This window comes from Plecotus auritus, assembly GCF_963455305.1.
Source record: "Plecotus auritus genome assembly, chromosome: X".
NCBI classification, from domain to species: Eukaryota; Metazoa; Chordata; class Mammalia; order Chiroptera; family Vespertilionidae; genus Plecotus; species Plecotus auritus.
The window spans coordinates 102,499,754-102,522,775 of NC_137784.1; the positions used below are offsets into that span (position 1 = coordinate 102,499,754).

At 38.8% G+C, this 23,022-nt stretch overlaps 1 protein-coding gene across 5 annotated transcripts in view; it reads left to right on the top strand.

Moving 5' to 3' along the window:
* GRIA3 (glutamate ionotropic receptor AMPA type subunit 3) overlaps positions 1-23,022 on the top strand; it is a 383,198-nt gene that overhangs the window by 343,038 nt on the left and 17,138 nt on the right. For 3 of the 5 annotated variants that reach the window (XR_013959772.1, XM_080652807.1, XM_080652808.1), the window contains exon 13: positions 14,346-14,593. Coding sequence is in view for 3 of the 5 variants with exons in the window: in XM_080652807.1 (XP_080508933.1) it covers positions 14,346-14,593 (248 nt within the window). In the remaining 2 variants the exon portion in view is untranslated. Of the gene's footprint in view, positions 1-14,345; positions 14,594-15,154; positions 15,270-23,022 lie in introns of all 5 variants that reach the window. The other 2 variants (XR_013959773.1, XM_080652806.1) reach the window with 1 other exon arrangement.

Genomic DNA, 23,022 nt, shown 5'->3' on the forward strand with positions numbered 1-23,022 from the left:
ATCTAATTATGAAAAAGGAAAGCAGATAACTCTTAGCTACAGCTTATCCTAATAGGCTCTGAAAAACATTCAGGTCTGCATAAGCATTCTTTAATTTGTTGAGTTAATAACTGTTTGTGGCACACTGGTGAAGATGAAGGGTGGGAGGCAGTGGGCATTAAGCATTACTGATGACAGAGGTCTGCCATTGGTTGATCAGATTTGGAATAGAAGGCAAGCAGGAGAGTCTTAAAGAAAAAAATACATAATTTTTTTAAAGTATAATTGTCCTACTCCACTTTTCTGGAATAGCAACAGATAGTAACAGTCTTGCTCGAGATATAAAGGGCCTGTTTTGCAAGTTATTTTATTTCTTTGGTAGTAAGGTGCAGGCCCAAAAATAACCAATGACGGCTAATAAATTATCCCACAGGCCACAGGTTTCACAGGTACTAGGAAATACATGATGTTCAGAAATGCAACCAGTTTCCCTTTACTCTTTTAAATCCTTTAGGATTCAACATGGCTTCCTTCTGCCGTTCACTATTGATATTTACTGAATAAAGGTGATGACTGTATGTATCAGGAACTCGAATCAAATGAAGCAATGGTTTGATTAGGTTTTCTTTGGAGAATTTTCATACTTTGTTTTTGTTTTTGTTCAACAGTGGCAGTAAATACACAGGCTTTAATATAAAACAATCTAGTTTTCTAGATGATTCTTTAAAACACACCTACAACTTTGCTTCAGCTTATGAATCTGTTTCCTGGATTTTTTTGTTTTGGTTTTGGTTTGTTTTTTCCTAATGGGGTTAAGTTTGCAAATCTGCAATTTGGCAGCATTTGTTTTAGTTTTGGGTTTTTAGTATATCTTGCTTCAAGTCCTGGGTCACTGTCTGACAATAACCAAACTGAATGGCTCTACCATTCCACTTGCCTAATTCCCCTAGACTTGACCCTCATATGAAATGCAGGTACTATCCTCCTTCTGGTGACTCAGAAAAAGCAAATTTACAGTGGTGACCTTAATGTAACTGTAACTTGGTTTGAAAATGCTAAGCAAAGGCATTTGGAATAAGTACTTGACAATGTTATTTGGAATTTTTAGAGGAAAGTATCTCTGGAGATTTTACCACTTTCAATTTTGATTATATCCAATTCTTCAACCCATCTATCAGAGCTGAAACAGGGAAGTATTATTAAAAAAAAACACTGGGGGAAATTGTAAATGTTGTTAACTGTCTTCCCACCTTTATTGGAATTCTTCCCTTGGAAAAGAGAATCAGAGAGAGGGGCTCCAAACAACATTAAATAGCAACTCAAAGAGCCAGAAAAAGAATGTCAGGCTGAATGGAAATTAAGGGAGTATACTCTCTTTTCTTTTGCACAAATATTTCCTTGTATTAATCTCCTCTCTTGAAGGAAAGTATGGTTCTCAGACAGAAATCACAATATTCTTTCATGACATACCTATACCTGGGAGTTCATTTATTTCAATTTTACACAAATAGAGTAAATTTAAAGGAAATAGTTTCTATGTATGCCCATGGGATTGTTGCCCAAGCAAATAATACATTGTTTCTTTCTCCTTCTTCCCCTTGCTTTCACCAATACACAGCCATATGGCAGTCACTGATTAAGGCAAAAGGAAACTGACAAGCAGTACTTGTCTAAATGCTTAGAAATGTGCCAACCAAAGTGAATGAAAGAAAGACAATGAAATTTAGATTTGGGTCATGCTTTAGAAATAAAATAATATCATGTGTGCCTTGCTCCAAATCAAGTGGAAACCATTTTTTTAATTAAAATTCAATTATTTCTTTTTCCAAACACACCTCATCAGATGTGGAAGAAAAGCATGTGTCAGATGCATTTGGCAAGCCAGATGTGCTCTTCTTCTTCTGCCCCAAATTGTTCTGTTCCCATTATGAGGTTAAATGTGAATACTAGTGGCCTGTTACAGGGTTACAATGTATATCAAGAACATTCATTTATGCAGTCCTTAGTGGGAAGGGATTGGGGTTAATTTACAATTTACCCCTTAAAAAAAGCTTAAACAAGAAATAAATAACATTTTTAAAGGTGAGTTCAAGAAGAATATTGTCAGTGTTAGAGCTGAAGAGGCTAGGTTTGTTGTGAGAAACCACAAATCTGTCTGTAGCCTTGAATTCAACAGACTTAGATGGGGTTTCAGCTTTGTTCCTCATTAGCTGTGTGACCTGGGGCAAGTTATTGAGCCAATGACAATATCCAAATTTCTATACAAGAGGCCCTTAGGGTGGCATTCTAGGTGGAACTTATTTGGAGAATGTGTTTGCATAGCAAACACACAGTTTCTCCCAGACTTGTTTGATTGTGGTGACTTTGGAGTGGATTAATGAAAATGAGTGGGTAGCCTAAAGCCCATTGTGGCACCTCTTGGCATTGCCACTGGGCTTATCCTCTCTCACCCTCAATTCTCTCATCTATAAAATGGGCATTCATTCTTTTGTTCAATAAATATTTATTGAGCGCCTGAGTACCAGACACTGCTCTAAGTGCTAAGGATTAAACACTGAACAAAGATACCTACAGCTCCTACTTCACAGGGTTGCTGTGGGGTTTAAATGAGATGGTGTTTGTAATATCACCTTAGCAATCAGAAACCATTATGCAAATATAAGGCTTAAAGAAATCCAACTATCTCTTGCTTCTGGTCATGACAAAACCAAGGTCTCTCTGAGTAAGAAAGGGGAATACTATGACAGGCAAAGCATTCTTGCCACAAACATCTCCCTTTCGCAGGCCTAACCTTAAACAATTTATATAGACCTGAGACTTCTAACCACACTAAAGAAGTTGAGAATTGTCCCATCCCTCTAGGCCTTGCCCTTCCCCCTATTCTCCTACCCAGCCCACCCCACTAGGTACCTTGTGCTCTTCCAATGCTATGAAACATTACAAAAGGCAAAAAAGAGAAAGAAGAAAGAAGGTGAGTTTAGCAGCTCTCTTGAGCAGTTGCATTGCCAGCTTCCTTTCCTTCCAGTGCCTTGCCTTCCAAGGATCACCTGTCCATATCCCAGTATTTGGGAAGCTCAGTGAGGTAATATTTGCTTCCGAACATCAGGGAGGACACAGGAAGCACACAGGGGGTCTATAAGCACTCAGTTCAGGTAAACAGAGGCCTAAAGCCACCTTTTTAAAATTTGTACCAGCTAGCGATGCCACCTAAACTTTTATTAAAGGCAAATGTTTCAAAGGCAGCTAAATAATTCAGAAGAAAACACACATTATGGTTTTTATTTTTTTTTTTTTTGGTCCTCTATGCTTTTTTTTCTCTCTTTATTGATTAAGGTATTACATATGTGCATGTTATGGTTTTTAATGATATTCGATTAATTAAAGGTATAATCCAGAGAAAAAATTGACTGAATCTATACTAATAAAAGGGTAATATGCTAATTAGACTGGACATCTTCTGGACGTCCTTCCTGACAAAGCTCGGGGTGTGGCTGGCCAGCAAACTGCCTTCAGCCCCTCGCCCAGGCTGGCCCCGCCCCCCAGTGGGACCCACACCCTGATCTGGGGCGTGGCTGGCCTGCAAACCACCGTCAGCCCCTCACCCAGACCAGCCCCATCCCAGCGGGGACCCCCCCACACACTCTGATGGGAGGCAGGATGGCCTGCAAACCCCATGGCCCCTGTGCCAGTGGCCCTGCCTCCCAGTGGGGACCCCCCACCCCAATCTAGGGCCCCCTTCAGGGCAGGCCAGCTGGCCCCCACCCATGCACCAGGCCTCTATCCTATATAGTAAAAGGTAATATGCAAATTGACCCTAAAGGTAGAACGACCAGAACAACCACTGGACCAGTTACTATGAGGTGCACTGACCACCTCTTGGTCCCTTTCCCCAGCTGGCAGGCTCTGATCGCCTGATGGCCATCTGCTGTGGGGATGGAGCTGGTGAGTGGGCAGGAACAGGCAACCTCTTGGTCCCTTCCCCCAGCCATCAGGCACCAATCGCCCAATGGCAAACAGGGAACCAGGGGTGGGTGGCAGTTGGCAGTGGACAGCTGGGGAAAATGGCCCTGATCACAGGCCAGGCCTAGGGACCGTACTCACACACAAATTTCATGCGCTGGGCCTCTATTTGTTAAATAATAAATAATCCACAATAAAATTAGAGAAGGCAAAAAGGAGTAAGAGGAAAGCATTTTTGTTTGAAACTCTTGCCATTTCCCCCTTTCTTATTGTCCTGTTCACAGGACTGGCTTACTCCAGCCCCTAAAAGGCAACTTTTACAATGCCAAGAAACCCACTCTCCTTTTTAATATATGAGTCTCCTATTCAAATAAAAATGATCTCTTGCTCAATGATCTCTTGCTCAAAAGTTCTTACAATATCAGTGAACACCTTCATGAGAACCAAGCCTACTGATGGCAAAAAAATGGGTACAGGATAGACCTCAGAGGGAGGAAGACAGTGAAATCAGGGGAGAGGGGGAGAGACTGAGAACCCAAAGTCATAACTAGTCTTTCTTTGACATGTTTGTACAAAGCTAGTCTTGTACATACAGTGATAGAAATAGACACATAGGTATAATGACAACAGTGCCCAAAAAGTAAATAAATACATGAAGCTAGACTATTCCTTTTTGAGGAACAATGGAGTGCAAAGTACATAAAACCATCTTACCCTGACCTTTCCTTCCTTCTATCCTCTCAATACTCAGAACACATTGTATATATTTGGGGCAGAGAGATATCATAAACACCAATACTCTCTTCTCAAATTATGTAATATTTGTCTGCAAGCTGACACTAAAGTAATACCATTAATACCATTAGCAGATTATGCCTCTGTTGATAGTTATGCTTCCAATTTATTGATCTGTTTTGTTATCTACATATCTGTTTTGTTATCTACACTTTGAACATATCTAAACATGTCTGTTGAAGCTTGTCAAAGTGAAAAATTACACTCATGTTCAGATCATAAGAAGAGATGGCTTCATTGTCCTTTGTTCTAGTGCCACTATATTGTGCATATTGTGGTCAATTCTGGGGGCCACCCTTTAGGAGGGACTTTGAAAATTTATATATATACTAGTGGTCCAGTGCATGAAATTTGTGCATGGGGGGGGGGGTGTCCCTCAGCCCAGCCTGCACCCTCTCTAATCTGGGATCCCTCTCGCAATCTGGGACCACTGGCTTCTAACCGCTCACCTGCCTGCCTGCCTGATCGCCCTTAACCATTCTGCCTGCTGGCCTTCTCACCCCCAACTGCCCCCGCTTTGCCAGCCTGATTGCCCCCAACTGCCCTTCCCTCCTGGCCTGATAGCCCCTAACCGCCTCTGCCTTGGCCTTGCCACCATGGCTTCATTCAGAAGGACATCTGGAAGGTCTTCCGGTCTAATTAGCATATTACCCTTTTATTAGTATATATATATATATATATATATATATATATATATATATATATATTGACCAGAGAGGAAGGGAAGGACTAGAATTTGTGTCATACAAGTAACATATGAAGGCTCTTAAAATGTTTAGTTTACAAAAGATGATAAACTGGTGACATGGTGGTGGTACTCTTCAGGCTATACATCATGTGGAAAAGACAGCATATTTATTCAGTATCATTTCAGAGGGTAGAATTAGGACCACTGTGTGGAACTACAATTTTAGCATTAATTTATTCCACAGATGCTTAGTGAGTTTCCTACATGCCAGGTATTAAGCTAAACACTAGGAATGAGGAGCTCAGATTCCACTGGAGATGATAATTACAAAACAATATTATCAGTGCTACCTACAATGGGGAAATGGAAGCACAGTGGGAGGACTGACCAATTCAAGCAAAAGGCAGAAGTAAGATTGGAAAGGAGAGAGACTCTCATGAAGGATGCCAGACCAACAAAAAGAACTTTCTACCAACTTGAACTGTCCCACAATGGAGTAAGCTACCTCCTGAGCCTCTTCTGGGATAGGGAATGTCTCACCTCTAGAGACATTTGAGCAGAGAAGCCATTGCTGCATTGGGTAAGAGGTTGAACCAGATGTTTTTTAAAGTCTCGTCTATCTCTAAAAATCTATTATTCTACTAAGTCCAATTGGATGTTCCATTGATCAAGTAGATATCCTAATTTAACTCTTAGAGAAGCAGAATATTTCATTCACCAGATCTGCCTAATAGCAGTGTTCTGGTTAATGGGGATTTTAATATATGTACCTCAACTGAAGTATAAGACATAAATTTAAAAGGAAATTTTGCCATCCTAAGTATTTATCCTCCACCAACAAGATTTTTTAAATCGAAGTCAAATGATTATGATTTTTGTTGATGGTAGATCATGAGCATTCACCAGGAATATGTCTGGAGATTCAAATGAGTGAATAATACTTGAGCATATGATTTTCTCCATCAAATTAAGTAATGATTCTATAAATATGGACTGAAGTAATTTATAGTGCTATTAAATTCTGCCACTAAAATAAATTATACTTTCTATACTATAAAATATGTGATATTTTTCAGCACTTCTTGTATGCCAGGCACTGTTCTGAGATGCATGTATTAACTCATGTAATTTTTCCCAATAAACCTTTGAAGTAGGTACTTTAAAGAAGTTATCCCATTTTATGGATGAGGAAATTGAGACAGATAGGAGCTAGATAACTTATGCACCTAGCAAATAGGATTCAAACCCAAGCAGTATGATTTTGCACTCTCAAACACTGGACTATACAGTTTCCTTGTACTGAACTGGGTCTACAGAGGAATACTTATATGCACAGTGATGAGCAGTGACCAACACCATTGCAAAAAGATGAAAGGTATAAGTGGTAGGCTAAATGCACTCAATAACCACTTGCTTCCACGCACCAGCTTCACTGGGCCTGATTCAAACTTTTACTTCAACAAAAGGCAAATTTCTCCATATTGTTTACCTTAATCATTTATTACAAATAGTTGGAACAGTGACTGTTGAATCCATAAATGCTAAAGCTCTACTTTACTGTTTTTTGGATTAATCTGCTCCTCCTCCACTCATGTATTTCTCCTTAGGGATTTTATTTGATAATTATCTAGCAGTTCTAAGAGAAAGTCTTGTGGCTTCTCTGTACAACCATTGTTTATTAATTTTTAGGTACAAAATGGTGCTCCATGAGGTGAAATAAATGAATTGTGGCAGGTTGGAGAAAAAAATGAACTTGTTATTACACATCCTGCCCATAATTTTTTAATTTCTCCCAGATGATTGAGTTAAGATTAAATCCCTTTTATTGCCTTCAGTATTTCAGCCAAAATAAGGCAGACTGCAAAAAGAAAGAAAGAAATGCTAGAGATTGTTTTCTTCTTTTTGGTCTGAATGTTATACTGTCACTTAAATACTAGTTAGGAAGAAAATGTCTCAGCTTAATTTTTCTCAATTATGACCCATTTCTTTTCCCCCTTCTTAACTGCTTTCAGAATTCAGTCATCAACCAGGGCCCAATCATTTCTGCCACTAACCAACTTTGCATTAACTGCATTCATTAATATATGCTGAATGTACACCAAACACGTTTAAAGTGCACACTTTAAGCACAGCCATTTATTCTCCTAGAAATGCATCATTACTTAAAAGAATAAATCTTTTAACCTGTATCAGCAATCAAAGAGCTCAAGTAAATGTTGAAGTAAATGAGTCCAAATTATAGTGCACTCAGATCAGAATTCATAGACCCATTGGTCCTTGGCTTCAATTTATCTTTGGAAGCAATGGTCTGTTCGTAAATAGTGTAAGAGACAAATTGTTCTAACACCCTCCCCTTGTCACTCAGGTTTAATTAGGCCAAATGAAGAACACAAAATACCTGTTTGTATGGCCCAAAGACGCATCTACACCACAGTGTCGTCTATAATGCAAAAAGAAAAAAACAAAGAAACTGACCTTAAGGGTCCTTCAATAAGGAATTGGATAAATAAATATGGTATATCTATTAATTGAAATGCTATGCAGCCATTACAAATGAGATAAGTTTATTCTAATAATTTTATTTTTCAATTACAGTTGGCATACAATATTATATTAGTTTCAGGTGTATACCCTAGTGATTAGACATTATATAACTTACTAAGTTATTATCCCAATAAATCTTATACCTATCTGACACCACACATAGTTATTAGAATATTATTGACTATATTCCCTAAGTTTGTTCTCATAAAATTATAAATATATGCAAGGAAATTATAAAGACCAGCCCTAGCCAGTTTGGCTCAGTGGATAGAGCATTGGCCTGCAGTCCAAAAGGTCCCGGGTTTGATTCTGGTCAAGGGCATGCACCTTGGTTGCAGGCTACCCCCAGCCCAGGCCCCAGTCAGGCGCATGCAGGAGGCAACCAATCCATGTGTTTCTCTCACATCAATGTTTCTCTCTGTCTTTCCCTCTCTCTTCCACTCTCTCTAAAAAAAAGAGAACAATGGAAAAATATCCTTGGGTGAGGATTAACCAAAAAAAAAAGAAAAGAAATGATCAAGACCAAATTCAGTATAGTGGATACTTTTGACCTAGAAGAAAAAGTATGCAATTGGAGAGGGGTACATAGGCAGACTTCAACTAACTCATAACATTTTTAATTTTTAAGTTTTGTGGGGGGTACACAGGTGTTCTTAACATTATTTTTAATATATTTCTGTTCATCTGAATTATTTATTATTTTTTTAATTCTTTGAGCAACTGACTAGAAAATTCCTGCTGAAATAAAATAAAGTAATTGAAAATATTTTTCATTATGATGCTTAGAAATTGTTTTCTGGGTCAGATGAGAATAATTTAATATGAAATGAGCATAAATGTCAATTGATGAGGTTTTGATCTTATAAGGCCTTAATTATTAGGGGGAAAATTATTGGTGTGGACATCAAAAAAGGATAATTGGGGGAAAGGATTATAAAACATATATCCTGATTGGTTTAGCTGAGAATTTGGCCCAATGATCTTTAGAGTAACTTTAACTGTAGAATTCTACAGTGCTATAAAACTAGTGCTGATAGCCATTGTTCACCAACCTTCTGATATCTTATTAAGGAAATATATCTTGAGTGCCTACCATTTAGGGCACTGTGCTGGCTGCCAAGAAGGCTACAAAAATGAATCGGGCATGGACTTTGTCCTCAAGAACACCCAAGTAACGTGGGGAAGACGGACACATAGCCAACTCACCTTAAAGTAATATAATCAGCTCTATAGCAAAAGTATGAGCAAAGTGCTTTTGGCAGATAGCCGAGAAAGCACGTCTGTGGGGCAGAGGAGAGTCAGAAAAGGTTTCACAGAAGACATGATGCTTATTATGGATCTTGTAGGGTGAATAGGGATAATACAGGCAGAAGCAAAAGCATAACCAAAGGCATAAGATGTGAAAGTGTGTAGCATATTTCAGTGAACAGTGAATTGTAGTCCAGTATGACTGGATCATAAGAGAATGTAGCCAAGATCATAAAGACTCATACATAAGAAGTGGATTTTGTCCTGTAGGTACTATCAGAATTTTAAACAAGGAAGTAGCTTATCAGATTTACATTTGGAAGGATCACTGGATAAATTAGAGAGATGAAACCAGTAGATCAGTTAGGAGGCAATGTAGTCCAGACCAAAAACTGATGGGAGCATACCCCAGGACAATGGTAATGAGAATGGAAATAATACAAAAGGACAGATTCTACAGGCATTTTTTATGTTAGAATGAACATGGCATAACAAATAAAAGCACCTAGCTTGGATGTTAGGTGCTTTACTGATAGAATTTAGAAGGAGAGCCAGGCTATAAAAGATAATATATTTGGTTTAGAAATGTTTAATCTGAAAGTATCTATGGGACAATCAGATGAAAATGTCCATCAGCGAGAGTTTTCCACTTTCTTCCTAAAACATATCTTGATACCAAGATATATTTTGGTATCATACAAAAGTTTTCCATAATACTTGAGCATATGATTTTAACCAAGATATATTTTGGCCATACAAAAGTTTTCCACTTTCTCCCTAAAACATATCTTCTCTTCCCTCCACCTCCATTTCTCCCAGCCTAGTCCATGCCACAAACATCGCTCCTCTGAACTATGAGAAGAGTCACCTAACCAATCTTCTTGTTTCCACTCTCACCCACTTTAGTTGGTTCTCCATATAATAGCTAGAGTAATCCTTTAAAATTTTAATTCAGATCTTATCCCATCCCACCTCAAATCCTCCAATAGTTTCTTATCACATGTAGAATAAATCCAAACTTTTTACCATGACCTACAGGGCCCTACAAGATATGACCTCTGATTATTCTCCTAAGATCATTTACTACCAAACTCTCTTGTTCATTTGGCTTCAGCCATATTGGCTTTTTTTTCTGTTCCTCATGTTCCAGTCTCAGTGAATCATTTCAGTGACTCAGTGAAGGCCTCAGTGAGGATTTGATTGCCATAAACACAATGCATAGTTTCCATGGTGATAGCTCCAGGAATTCCAGCCCTCTGAAATTATTTCAGCAGGTCTAAGCAGGTCTCCAAAAAGATGGAATGTAGCTTGCCAAAGTCCAGAAAAAAGCAACTAAATAAACAATCAAAAAAGCTGAAGCGAGATCAAGGAAACCCCATAAAAGGACAACTGAAGGTTGAGGACAACCAAGATGCCAGCATAGGTAAACACCTGAACTTGCTGCCACTCACAACCACATTAACACTACAACTAAAAGACAAAACTAATATCATCCAGAACCACGGGAAGGCTGGCTGAGTGAAAATTCTACAACTAGAAGGAAAGAGAAAAGCGCATTGAGTCCAGTAGGAGGTGTGGAGGTGTGGAAGTGTGGAGGTACGGAGGCACATGCAAAAGGAGCTGGCAGCTGGGTACGCTGTTGTCTTTTTCAATCAGGAGGGGGATACAAGCTTCTGACTGCTCTGAACTCCAGTTATGGGCGAGACTCTGGGGACCCAGACTCATACGGAGAGACACTGGACTGTCTGGCATCAGGCTGGAACTCGAGAACGGCTTTCTCTCAGAGGTGCTTGCAGTGATCATTGTTCCTGCATGGTGCCATGGGACACAGAGACCTGGGGGCCTCTTCAGGGCAGGGCTGACGGGCAGCCATTGCTGTTTGCTCTTCCCTGGTGATTCCCTGAGACCCCGCCCCACCCAATTTACAACCCCACCCAAGCTGTGTGCAGAGGCTTTTGCATACAAATGGCCTGGCCTTTCTCTACCTAAAAACCTGTCAAACTGCAGCTGGGTCAGAGAGCCCCAGAGCCTCCAAAAGAAGGCCCAAGGCTGGACAGCAGCTTCACAGCTGGGCCTCATATGGGCACCTCCAAACCCCAAACAAAGAGGAGGAATCTGCAGAACTCTCTGTAGCTCCTGCTGGGTGGCCTCAGGTAGTGGCTGACTTTGCACCTCCTTGGAGATCCAAGAGCCAGTGTACCTAGTGGTCAGAGTGAGACCATCCAGATTATAATCCTTCACATCCAGAAGAGACACACTCAGGGGGCAGACTCAGTGAGCACCAAAGCCCCACTGAACCAAGTCCTGACCCATAAGGGTGTCTCCAGCACAGAAGTTCTCCCATTGTAGACACAACTGATCCTCACAGCCAATTGGCCTGGAGGTCAATTCCTCCCAGTGATACCAACAGCAATCAAGGCTTAACTACGACACGACTGTGCACACATCTCACAAAGGGGTGCACCAAGAGTGTCCACCTCAGGTAATTAGGGAGGCTGAGCCACTGGGCCCTATAGGACACCTAGCACACAAAGCCACTCTATCAACTCAGGGAAGCAGCCAAAATGCGGAGACAAAGAAACAGGTCACAAATGAAAGAAATGGAGGAAAGCAAACTACTACTATATAGAGTTCAAAACCACGGTTATAACGTTACTCAAGAATCTTCTAGAACCCTCCAAGAAATACAGTGAGACCCTCAAGGATATGAAAAAGGACCAATTAGAAATTAAGCATAGACTGACTGAAATAAAGAATAATACACAGAGATCCAACAGTAGACTAGAGGATCCCAATAATCAAGTCAAAGATTTGAAATACAAAGAAGCAAAAAACACCCAACCGGAAAAGCAAAAGGAAAAAAGAATACAAAAATATGAAGATAGTGTAAGGAGCCTCTGGGACAACTTCAAGCATACCAACATCCAAATTATAGGGTTGCCAGAAGAAGAGAGAGAGCAAGATATTGAAAACCTATTTGAAGAAATAATGACTGAAAACTTCCCCCACCTGGTGAAAGAAATAGACTTACAAGTCCAGGAAGTGCAGAGAACCCCAAACAAAGGAATCCAAAGAGGACCACACCAAGACACATCATAATTAAAATGCCAAGGGCAAAAGACAAAGAGAGAATATTAAAAGCAGCAAGAGAAAAACAGTTAGTTACCCATAAGGGAGTACCCATATGACTGTCAGCTGATTTCTCAACAGAAACTATGCAGGCCAGAAGGGAGTGGCAAGAAATATTCAAAGTGATGAATAGCAAGAACCTACAACAAAGATTACTCTACCCAGCAAAGCTATCATTTAGAATTGAAGGTCAGATAAAGAGCTTCACAGATAAGAAAAAGCTAAAGGAGTTCATCACTGCCAAACCAGTGTTATATGAAATGCTGAAGGGTATTCTCTAAGAAGAGGAAGAAGAAGAAAAAGGTAAAGATAAAAATTATGAACAACAAAGTGACAACAAATACATATCTATAAACAAGTGAATCTAAAAATCAAGTGAATAAAAAATCTGAGGAACTGAATAAACGTGAATATAATAGAATCAGGGGCATAGAAAGAGCATGTACTGACAATTCTCGGGGGGAAGGGGGTGTGAGGGTGCGGGAAGAAACTGCACAAAAGTCGTACACCTATGGAGAACAGTGGGGGGGGGGGTAAGGGCAGGTGGTGGTGTGGGAACTGGGTAGAGGGGAGCTATAGGGGGAAAAAGAGGAACAACTGTAATAATCTGAACAATAAAAATTTATTTTTTTAAAAAAGTTAAAAAAGGGTGTAATGAAAAAAACAAAAAAGAACATATTGTTTAGTTTTTAACTTGTGTAAATAAAATCATATTGTATATATAAAAAAGACTACTGAAAATATAGCACATGTTTATAATTTCTATCATGTTATCTTACCTCTGATCAAATATGACTTTAGACTCTTTCTCTAGGGTTTTCACTCCCAACGACCTAAATCTCAACTGACTTGGAAGTCGTGGAGTCATTTAGACCATGCTTCCTTTATATTCTCTAGAATATCTAGCATTGAACTATAAGCATTTAGTACATGTTTAAGGACTACCTAAATAGAGGTGAAATTTAATAGAATTAAATTCAAATTTCAAAAGGGTAAAGATGAGGGAAACTTGACTTGGTAGAAAATATTAACATTTTTGGTTTGGCCTCAACCTGAGTTGATGGAGGGACTATATTCACTAGGTTATATTCTCACACCTCCAGTAGAGTACTTTAAAATTGTGAAAGAATAGATGAAAGATTAAATATGTTAATGCAAACTCAGGCAGCATTGATGGAAAATAATGCTCTAGTGACAAAAATATCAGTTTTCTTTTTTATTCTGTCTTATATTTCTGGAATGTCATGTTTATTTCTAGAAACTCTAATTTAAGAGACCTTGCTAGCTAGAATGGGCTTATGGAAGAAAGACCAAACTTTTGAGGGTTCTGGAAATAGTAGTAGATGTAGGTAGAGCTAGCCTGATGAAGAGATGAGAAGGGGGCATAATAACAGCCTTGCAATATTTGAAGAACCATCTGTAGAAGAAGGAACAGAACAGCTTTGTATAGCTCTAGTGGGTAGTGCTAAAGGGTGGGAGTTATAGAGAACCAAATTTCAGTTCAGAATAAGGAAGTGCTTTCTTACAATAATTAATATCCTGTGCTGGAGTGGGCTGACTAAATGGTTGTACACTGCCTTTCAATGGCCTTTTTTTTTTCAGGCAGGTAAAGGGTAATCACATAGCATGATATTGTCAGGGAGATTTCTGCATTAAGATGAAGATTGAACTAAGAAAGTGTTTTTCAAACTAGATTGCAACCCATTTGTGGAGCCATGAAATCAATTTAGTGGGTCCTGATTAGCATTTTTAAGTAAATTAAATGGATAGAATAGAAAATATCAGAAAGCATCGCACAAAGCAAGGATGAGTGTGGTTTGAGAAATCTATTTTGGAACCATGTTTACATATGTATGAATATATCTACTGGGTTGCAGTGTAATATGCTTTGCTTATTATGGATTGCAATAAAAAAATGTTTGAAAACAATTTTTTCAAATGTACTGGGGCCTCTTCCAGTTTTAATATCTAGTAGCTCTAAGAAGTTTTATCTCTGTTTCAGAGGTCCAAAATTGCTGTTTATGAGAAAATGTGGTCTTACATGAAATCAGCAGAGCCATCTGTGTTTACCAAAACAACAGCAGACGGCGTGGCCCGAGTGCGGAAGTCCAAGGGAAAGTTCGCCTTCCTGTTGGAGTCAACCATGAATGAGTACATTGAGCAGAGAAAACCATGTGATACGATGAAAGTTGGTGGAAATCTGGATTCCAAAGGCTATGGTGTGGCAACCCCTAAAGGCTCAGCATTAAGGTGGGTGGAATAATATAACAATATCCGTGTTGTTATAGTATTCCACCTACCCTGATGCATTTTGTTGTCATTTTCTTTCTTGTGGATTTTGAGGTAACTTTTAAAAGTTTACAATCTACAATATTCCATGGAGTTAAATAAGACGGTAAATTATGGTTTCATCTATTTAATGCATCCATTTTTTTTAATGTTCTCTCTCTGTGTTGTCCTCTCTGACTGTTTGTTGCTGTTTTAATTTTACAGTTCAACGGCTTTTTCAATTTAAATGGTAAAAGCCAAGTTATGGTGCCATATGTGACGAATGTTAATTGCATGGATGTGGTGTTCTTGTTACTTTTTTTCTCAAAGACAATTTCCCCATCCCGCACACTTCAGTTTTGAGCAAATGTTATCCTCCATGCCACCTTCCAATATTTAACCCTGTATTTGCTGTACAGACATTTTTATAGCTCCACGTTCTGTGAAATTTAGCCAATTTGTCCTCTTGTGCTCCTTTTTATACGTTAACGATTTCCTAAGCATTTGTGCATTTTCTTACAAGTTATGTTTTATCGTTTCAAGAAATGCTGTTAACCTGGCAGTATTAAAACTGAATGAGCAAGGCCTCTTGGACAAATTGAAAAACAAATGGTGGTACGACAAAGGAGAGTGCGGCAGCGGGGGCGGTGACTCCAAGGTCAGCCTCAATGTCACCACAACCGGGTACCCTTAGTGACGAGTAATCGGCAAGACTGTTATCTTATTATTGAGGAGAGAGCACAAGACTCACACATAAAGTGGAATGACCAGGTTATTCCCCTGCCTGGCAGCTTTGGGAATCAGAAAGACTTCATGGCGCTGCCTGCATTTTTGATCTAACTTGGGTCCCTTCTTAAACTCCCAGACAGAGGCTCCCTATCCACACCCCTTCCTTCCCCTCATACACCAGATTGGTTGCCTTATGAAGGCTATGGTGTGGGTTTCACTGCCTTAGGCTTTCAATAGCCCAAGGCTTTCCTTAAGACTGTCCCCCACCTGCCTCAGCTGAGTGGTGTGAGAAATCAAATCCATCTACTAAAAAGTCAGGTTACATTCTCTTTTTTCCCCCTAAGGCATGATGTTGCTCACAGATGTTGGTTGGTTGATTAGAGTTGGCTTCTTCAATTATGTGTTTGAGTGATGAGATGTTGTTTTCTATATGTGATGGCCTATTTAAGCTGGCCCCACTTAACTTGAAAGCCAAAAACAAGCTTGGTTTCAAGTTAAATGGGGTCTTTCTTCAATAGGCCACCTCATATATAGACTTTGTAAAGACATTTTGTATATTTAAACAAGTGCATCGTCTAACTGTGTACTCTTTGTGTATAAATTCCTGATTTGGCTTTCTTAGCCATGTTCTTGGTTGAGGTAGGTCACATTGTTATCCAGGCTACCATTATGAAAAAACACATCTTACTTGGCATTCCTTTGACTCCTTAATGCTCTTCAGGGCTAGTAAGAATGAATAGTCTTCCTCCAAGCAACAAGAAATGGAAGCAAGCTCAGAAGCCAAGTTACCAAATGATGGAAGGACAGATTGGGTAAGTACAGGAGAGGATCTGAAAACAGAATTCTCCATGGGCCAAAGGGAATGACAATTATATTGAAACATGTAAGATCGACTGTTGTACAACCAAGAATTCATGGGCATCTTAAGGTGAAGAACAGTGTTTCCCAACCACAGATCATCAAACAGGCAAGACAAAACTTTTCTCCTTCAAAGACAATCGTTACACCTCTGTTCTTTCCCTCTCCATTCTTCAGCATCCTGACAGAAAAGTTAGTTTACCAGTCTGCAGAATAATATGGGTTTAGAAACACTAATACAGAGTATATTCAAAGAAATAAATTTAAGAATAACTTCCTTCAGCACATAATTTTACCAGGCATTGTGAAGTCTTTTATTGTAAAACCTTGATTAACCAGAACTCACCTAACCAGAACCCCAATTAACTGAATTGACACCCCCCCCCCCGAGTAATCCACAATGATGAGAAAGCAGCAATAGTACCAAAAGAGAAGACTGAAAGGAATTGATTTTTTAATCACTTGCCAAGCAATGACCTGTGGTTAGATCACATTCAGCTCTGTCTCCTATATCTTCTCTCCATCTGGATTTACCCTCAAATATTAGAGGCTTCTTCCCTCAGGGAGAAAAAAAAAGTGGATGCAAGCATTTTGAGGGGAAAATGTTATTAAGCAAGAATGAAACAAAATGAGTATTGAAAATTCCATTCATTCCTTATGGATTCCAATTAATCAAGGTTTTACTATGTGTCAAAAAGCAGTAACTTCCTTTCCCACCTATGTGAACTAATGACATTGATAGTTTAGCCAAGTTTTTGGCCCATTTGAGTTTTGGAATGGCTAGCCTGATGCCTAGAGTATTTAGCACCTTCTTCCTGGTCTTCTTCTTGTGTTAATAGCAGGCCACAGAGAACCCAATTATATCATTGAAATTAGTTGTGGAATGAAAATTGAGCTGGATTGGATACATTACTCTGAGGAATTCATCTCAGCATGGTTAAAAGGAGCTATGGACTGTTTCAAGATGACTCTAAAACATCCACATGATGCCAACTGCCCAGAAGTTTTCAAATAACCAAATGTTTGATGTTACATAAAAAATCTACACACATTTGGCTGAATTTTCACTTTTTACCCAGATGTTTTGGTATCATGAAGACCCATGAAACTTTAGATCAGCTATTTACTAATTACAACCAACAATCAACTTTCTTTTCTCAGCTGATACTGCTGCAAAGTTATCAAGTAACTTAATCGCCAACCCATAATTTCCAGATTATATGATTTTTATATGCAAATAGAAAAATATTTCAGTAAATCTTAAATGTTTTCAACTTCTTTGACGATAGTGCTACCTGCCAGGTATCCTTCAAATTACTTTTTTCAGTCATTGTTCCAGCAAATCTTTTGAAATAAGTCAACCGTTTTCTCAACTATGGATAATAGTATGATCAGTGCTGCATATCCAATGATTGCTTATTCTGTTTCTGGATTACCAAGGAGCTTGCCTTTATCTTCTTCCTTCTTGCTACCTGCTGTTTTCTGAAAGTGATTGAGAGAAGGGGCAAGAGATGAACTTGACTCTCTTTTACCACTATTTAGTGGTGATGCCAAAAACAAATCAATGGAGAAGAAAGTAGAAAAGGCAGTGAAACCTCATTAATTTGGAGCCCTCTAATTTGTAATCTGTGATAAACTGGACAGGGACCAGTCTATAATCTAACTTTATATTATCAGGGATGCAGCCAAGAGAGGTTTGTTAAGCAAATGAAGAGTTGGGACTAGATTGTCAGTTGAATTTTTCTTTAAGAGAACAAACCTTTTTCAAATGTTGGAAGCATCTATTAGATATAATCATATTCATTACAAATATATCTGCTAAAGTAGTGCTCACAAAGACCTCCACAAAGCAATGTTTTATAGTGAGTTAGAATTACAAAATAGACTTAAAGTAGTAAAATTGCCATTCTTCAAACAGATTTGTAATTCATGACTTTTTAATTTAGACAACCCCTCCCCTCTGTTAGTCCAAATCAGTGAGGTTTAAATGTGTTAGTAAAATGGTTTGAGAATTATAGTTCTTTATTGTATCCCATCCCCAGTTAACATGACAATTGACTGCTGAATATACCATCATCTAATAGAGAAAGTGAGACCCAGAGATGGTGGTGACTTTGAGAAGGTCACACAGCTAATGCTGTTACAAATCTCTTCAGACTTTCAGGGTCACCTCCTGTGATAATATTGCAGATAGCAATTTATCACATCTAACCATCCAATGAGCAATGTCAATCTGATTGCATGTGACATATTTCCATAAAAATCAGGTTCATTCTTAACTACCTTGGATACAATGCAAATGGCATATTTAAGCCATTATAGACCTCCGTACTGATTACTAAAAATGACAGCAATCACAAAGCCTGACATTTATGAGTGCTTTTACTTGTTCAAAAACACTTCCACACCTATTATCTCTGAAACCAGGAGACTACTGATCTCTTTGTCTTCTGAAACCTTTAAGTAATGATAAATGGGCAATTATATTAAATTGTTGTATTTTTCCCCCTGGCATACAACATTACACATCCTAAGCCTATTCTCAAAAAGTCACAATTCTATAGAAGGTACCAACAACTATTCGGGCTGTTTTAAATATGCACAAGCTTAAACTAATGAAATAGATATTTATTTTATTTTATTTTAATTTATGAATAGAAGGAATTAATTCAAAGTCGGTCACTAAATTAGCCTCTGAACCAGACCTACAGACTAGAACTAAAATACTTCTTAGTTTTACCATTTTTCTGAACTTGAGCTAATAGAGCCCAAACAAATCAGAATTGATCCTTCCTTGATGGACTTTAAATGCAAGGCAAGGATCATGGAAATTAGAGCTGTGGTTTGGGGGATTTTAACCTGCAAATCAACCTTTTGTGTTAATGCTTTATTATAATGTGTATGCAAATGTGGTAATTAAAAGCCAGTAGGTTGCCCTACCAGGTTTGGCTCAGTGGATTGAGCCTCGGCCTGCGGACTAAAGGGTCCCGGGTTCGATTCTTGTCAAGGGCACATGCCCAGGTTGTGGGCTCAATCCCCAGTAGGGTGTGCAGGAGGCAGCCAATCAATGATTCTCTCTCATTGATGTTTCTATCTCCCTCTCCCTTCCTCTCTAAAATCAATAAAAATATTTTTTTAAAAGAGCCAGTAGGTTATTTCAGTGATAAACCCAGTTCACCGGGGGTTTGTGACACAGCCAATGAAAGTCTGTCACTGTAAATCACAGCAGAATGGGGGTTTAGCTGCTGAATTACCTCATAAACATAACTGCCTTCCCTCTATAGTTGCCTGTCATCTCAAACTTTCAAATTCTTCTGAAAGAAGCACCGCCATATTTCATTCTCTTAATCTTGGGTAAAGTGCACCAGATTAGCTTTCCCGTGTAGTCCTACCTTACTAGAGGGGGTCAGGTCAGTGAAACAAGCTATTTGTGACTGGGGTGACAAGGCATTATAAACCTTACCCCACCTTACCCTAGAATTGCCCTGGCTTTAGTTCTATCCAGGGATTTAAATAGACGCCCAGTGTCCATATTTTCTAAGCTGAAAATCATCACACTTTATGTGCTTTAGGGGACATTGGAACAGAATGTTTAAGTGGGGCCATTCTGAACTGCTTGACTTCAATGAGAGTTGTACCACAGGTGCCTTAACTTGTAAGGCATATAGGTAAGTAAGGGATGAGGATGGAATATGCAGTTAAGCTTCCATTAGTTAACTAAATCATTTGATGATCATTATGATTTGTAGAATATTGATAGAGAAATGCAGTTTTATTATTTTCAAATATATATAGGGACTAGATTATACTAGCCAATGTAATGCTAAGAAAGAACTTAGGGAACTTGTTTTAATAAATTCAAAACATGACCTGCAATTGAAATTAGTTATTTCCTTCTGCACTGGTGCTTTTAAAGTACCTAAAGCAGTTTGTTCTCTTAAGAAATTCAAACATGATAACATGATTCTCCTCCCTATCAGTAGCAATCTTTTTTTTTAATCCCATACATTTGCTTAGCGAGTCTTCTAATCAAAGATAGAGAAAAGTTACACTTTTAAGACAGTCCATTTCCAAATGCCTTCGGCTTCCTATTCAGTGGTACATAGATGACTGAGGTGATACTGTGTTATCCATATGCATAAATGAGATCCTCAGTTTTGTGTTTATTTCTTCTTCTTCCATGTATGTCCTCAATTCTCCTCTCCTATTGCCACCATCTCTTAACCACTTCTCTTCCACACCCAGAAGTATTTGACATTTTTTGGGCCTTGAATAATCGATGTGAATCTGCATCTGCCTTTTACCTGCAACAAGATGGACCTTTTATTGGCAGGAGCCATCCCCAAAGGTAGACATTTTGGATACCGAGGTTAAGATGGATCCCAATGACTCTGTACTGACACTGTTATGTGTGTAGGCAAGAATCATTACAGATTGATGGCACTTCCTTCTTGGAAGAAGTTCCTTCTTGAAAGAAGTTCCCGTGAACCACTGAGACTGGTTTGGGATCAAAGAGTAGGGTGAGTATACTATGCTCTTCGTTGATTTGCATGTCTCTGTGCTGGTGCTGCCTCCTGGAAGTATGAAGAACCTGACAATTTTCTTTTCTGGTAGTGACTAAATTTGCTCCTTGAACTTACTCAGGTCTTTCTCCCAAAAGCAAATCCTCACTTTCTCTCAAGTGGCTGCTTCAAGCAAGGGACATCTTTGCCTTAAGAACTGAACCAGTCCAGTGACTGCCAAAACCATTGAGTTTGCAAGATGGTGTTAAAGAATAAATTCTACCACCGGAAAAATATTGTAATCCAAAAAGAAAACATTTTTCTTCAATTAACCCATTCTAGTGATGTTTTAATTTTTAAATTGACTGTGTGGCCTTAATATGATTTCTATGATTAAGATATGATTATTTGCCTTTGGTGTTATCCTGATAACTTGAATGTATTTCTTATTGAAAAATAATGACCAAGTGTCCAACGCCAGAGCTACAGAAAGAGCAGCAGGAGTAAAAAGCCTGAAGGTAAGAATGCTGTTATGTAACTTCCAAAAGGAAAGACACGGTTGCAGTGGCATAGTGAAATGGTGTATGTCTATGCCTTTTCTGCCCCTCTAAGACCAAATAAATTGGTTTCCTTTCATTTGGAGAGGATGTTATAGAACCACACTCTCTGAAAGGTAGGACAGCCCATGGAAAAGAAACATGAAAGATTTGAAACAAATAAATGCATTCAATGAGGGTGGGAACTGAGGTTGGTGGAGCAGGGTGGGGAAGATTTTTTACTGAGAACAATTGAAATCCATTCTCTTTTGACTTTCTAGAGAGCGGTATAGCATTTGGCCCTTGGCACATGAGGAAAATCCCTATTGGTCAGAAGTGGAAAAAGTGTGGTCCAAGTCTAGATTCATCTTAAAGCTTAGTTTCATCTGGCCTTGAAGCAGATGTTTCTCAAAATATAGACATAAGGCTATAGCATGCTTTACACTTTTTAAAAATAGAAAGAGATTGAATGAGAGAGAGAGAGGGAGGGAGGGAGAGAGAGAGAGAGAGAGAGAGAGAGAGAGAGAGACTGACTGACTCTGCTGGTGAGTTCTGTCTAACTTCACTACTGAAAATGCAGATAAATGAATGCTAGAATGCTCGCTAGAAGAGGGCAGTATGTGCCCCAGCATGGCAACCAACTTTCAGATCTGATATTAGACTCCATTTGTTTCTATCTATTTGGGTGTAAGCTGAACTGATTATTCTTCTATGGGTCATGGTCAAGGGAAGGCTATTAAGGAAAAAGAGAATGTTGGCACCCATCATATTAAACTCTCAATAAAAATTTGGCTAGAGTCAGGGGAATGAATTAGGTGTCTATGCCTCTCTTTCTCAGGGTCATTGGGATATCTAAATAAAACACACTTATAATAAAACCCAACCAAATTTTATAGTTTTAATTTTAATGGAGTTTAAAACCAAATTATCAAGAGAATCATATCAATTATGAACTTGGGAAAGTACCTGCAGTCACATTTTAACCAAAACTGTCTTCTCCAAGAGCTTAGCATTTTCCCTGAGTTCCTTCTCTCTGTCAGGAACAAATTGAATAAGAAGTCCTCTCAGACAAATTGGGTTATGTCCACAACCAATAATTGTTTTGGATTCCTGTTCTAGAGGGAAAGGTTGGACAAAGGCCCAGTTTGGCAGAAATCCATCAGTGAAATTCACAACTTGTAGAATCAAAGGGTCTATCACTTTGAATTTGAGAGGTTATCATTTGGAAATTCACTGGTTTTACCCACACATCTACAAGTGGTTTTGGGACTGCTACTCTAGCATAGATGCTCATCAATAGGTTTCAATCACAAGCATTCTTAAGCCCTTAGTAAAATGATTCACAGCTTTCAACTCCTAATGTTACATGCATGCATTATTGAATTTGCTCTTTGCACTTATATTAAATTATGATCTCATTAGCAAGGAGTTAAATAGGTTTGAGCTACATTTGTGAACTACATAGATATAAATACTCTCTCAGAGGGAGCTTCTAGCAGCTAAGCACTGCATAGCTCTGCAAATCATTGTAGCTGCCCCTGTGAAATGAGGGTCATCTGGGTGGCCAGAGTCCAGTAATGTCAACAGTCATATGAGCATGCGCTCTAGTCTAAAGAAAGCTTGGGCTTTCTCCAAGGGTAGAAGGATTGAAATAACTTAAACCCCCATTCTCTTAGAATCTTGCACCCAAAAACCCCTGTGCAAAGAAATGGGTAGAGATATTTTAAAGGGCTTCAGACACTAGTATAGGGCCTATTTTGAAATGCCACAGCCTCCAACAGCTACT